The 2,288-nt window shown below is 44.1% G+C and overlaps 1 protein-coding gene across 1 annotated transcript in view; it reads left to right on the top strand.

Moving 5' to 3' along the window:
• LOC147604955 (uncharacterized) overlaps nt 1–1,717 on the top strand; it is a 2,307-nt gene extending 590 nt beyond the window's left edge. The window contains exons 1-2 of the mRNA XM_086794325.1: nt 1–1,143; nt 1,250–1,717. The exon at nt 1–1,143 is cut by the window's left edge and continues 590 nt beyond it. Of these exons, the coding sequence (XP_086650451.1) occupies nt 472–1,143; nt 1,250–1,405 (828 nt within the window). The 5' untranslated portion in view covers nt 1–471 and the 3' untranslated portion in view covers nt 1,406–1,717. The remainder of the gene's footprint in view (nt 1,144–1,249) is intronic.
• Nucleotides 1,718–2,288: the final 571 nt, after the last annotated feature.

Genomic DNA, 2,288 nt, shown 5'->3' on the forward strand with positions numbered 1-2,288 from the left:
GTCTGCCTAATCTTCTCTAAGCTCCACCCTACACACGGGTTCTCAACGGTTGCATGCTTTGTGCAGATGCGGTCTATGGTTTAGCTCATCTCTGCACTCTACCCTCAGGTCTGTATCAGGGATTCAATTGTATGCTCTAACGGGAATTCAATTATATGCTTTGTGGGCGACAAAAGAGTGGCTGTGTAACCTGTGTTTACTCTCCCCATAGCTGCTCCTGCTGCCTTAATAACCTACTGTATAGGGGGGTCTCCGTCTATTCTCCCCTCAGCTCTAGTTGCATGTGCTCTCACTAGTTTTATGCTCTGTGACGACCTAGGCTATGCTGTAGTGCCTCTGCAAGTGCCGTGGCACTTTCCCAAGCTTTTGATGTTTATTGATTCCTCTTCTCCACATTTACCCTTCTTCCTTGAGAAGTGTTGTAGTTCCTGTGTTTCCCTGTAGTTACAGCAGGGCTTGTCACCCCTGCCGATGGTTCGAATGACCTCCATGGAGTCCGGGCAGTCAAGAGCTGCCATCTTAATGCATGCCGCAAGGCGGAGCCACTTTGTTGCAAGGATAGAGAAGTATGAAGCCAAGCTTAGGCAGGAGCAGAAGTTAAGGGCACTGCAGAGGGAGAAGCAGAAAATGGCTATGGCGTTGATGGAGCAACATCATCATGTCCACATGCAAGGGCAGCAACCGTCCTGTCCCAAGGGGATTGTCTTAACAGAGCAAGTTGCTGGTTGGCCTGCACAGCAACATGAAAGACAAGACTCACCAGAGCATAAAACTATCCCGGAGCTCAAGGACATAGTCGGAGAGAGGCACTCAAACGTCAGGGAATTACAGGGAACTTCATCACCTGGTTGGAAGGCGGTGATAAAGGGTACCAAATCTTTGCATCTAACAAGCTTGGCTTCGGCAGCTAAGGCTTGCCGCCTGGGAACAAAGCTTCAACCCCAGGTTAGTGCATACATTGATTTAAAGCCTCGTGCAGGAATAGGGGTGAGCATAACTGCCATCGCAGCAGCTCTCAAAGTCAGGATTAAGGCGGCAGATATGGCCACATCCATGCAAGAGCGCGCTTATCAATGTGCAAGGGAGTGCTTGGATAGCACAGACAAGCTCCGATGCAAGCGCATTGCGTGTGCATTGAAGAGGGTTAGTGGCTTGCCTCCTCTGGTTTTCTGCTCTTTGCTGTTTGTGGCTGAGTTGGATATCTCCTGCCTGAACTCAGAAATTCGCCATTGATTTTTGGATGTGGCAGGAGTTTGACAAAGTATATGGACCTGCCTGGCATTGCATTGTGGGTACAAGTTTTGGGTCTTATGTAACCCATTCATTAGGAGGATTTGTCTATTTCTCCTTGGAAAAGGTTTCGGTGTTGCTGTTCAAGACGACAGTTGAGCCTGTCGAGCACTGATCATGATTAGTTTGTAAATCAAACCAATCACAAACTAATCAAAGGGTAACTGCAGCGTGCTGGTTGTACCACTCATGGTTTGTAGAGCTCGCCAGACTCGAATGTGCCCTCTAAATTCTAGAGTTGTCATGTGCTGAATCCTGATGTAGGAGCAGTCCTTTGTAGCTATTTTACTTCAGTTATGCTCTTGCTTTGAATTAAGTTTGAAGAGGACGAGTGCTTTGATCATCGCTGCCCCATTAATAAATTCGACCTAATCAAATCCAACCAAACCTCTTTCAAATCTTATCGTACAATTTATTGAAGGACCAATTACATGTGATTGAGTTTTGTGTGGATTCAAGTCAGTTCGGAGGACCAATTACACTTGATTGAGTTTTGCGTGGATTCAAGTTGGTCCAATTTAATTTAAGTGGTATAAATCAAATACAATTACGTCCAATTAAGCTCTAAATGACCAATTGGATTCAATGAGATTTAGTTGAAGTGTAATTGAGTTTAACTGAGCTCAACCGAGAACAAATATATTTTGTCTCAATTGGATATAGTCTAGTTGGGTTCAATCACGTTAAACCGGGTTAAAATGAAGAGCCAATTGGGTTCAATAAGGTCTAGATAAGGTCGATTGAGGTCTAATTGAGTTCAATTGAATCCAATTAGCTTTAGGAAGTTTTTTTATTATCAATAATACTAAGTATATATATATATTAACTGAAAGATGAGTATACGACTGTGCCAATTACATCCGAAGCTACATCAGTCTGACCCACTACTTCTCACATTTCACTTCATTGAATAAATTACAAAACAGAGTCCATCTCTCATCCTCCAAGAGAAAACTAGATTGCTCCCAAGAGACTTGATAACCTAGCATGATGCAAGC

Source organism: Cibotium barometz, chromosome 60, assembly GCF_041138505.1.
Source record: "Cibotium barometz isolate CiBa-2024 chromosome 60, ASM4113850v1, whole genome shotgun sequence".
NCBI classification, from domain to species: domain Eukaryota; kingdom Viridiplantae; phylum Streptophyta; class Polypodiopsida; order Cyatheales; family Cibotiaceae; genus Cibotium; species Cibotium barometz.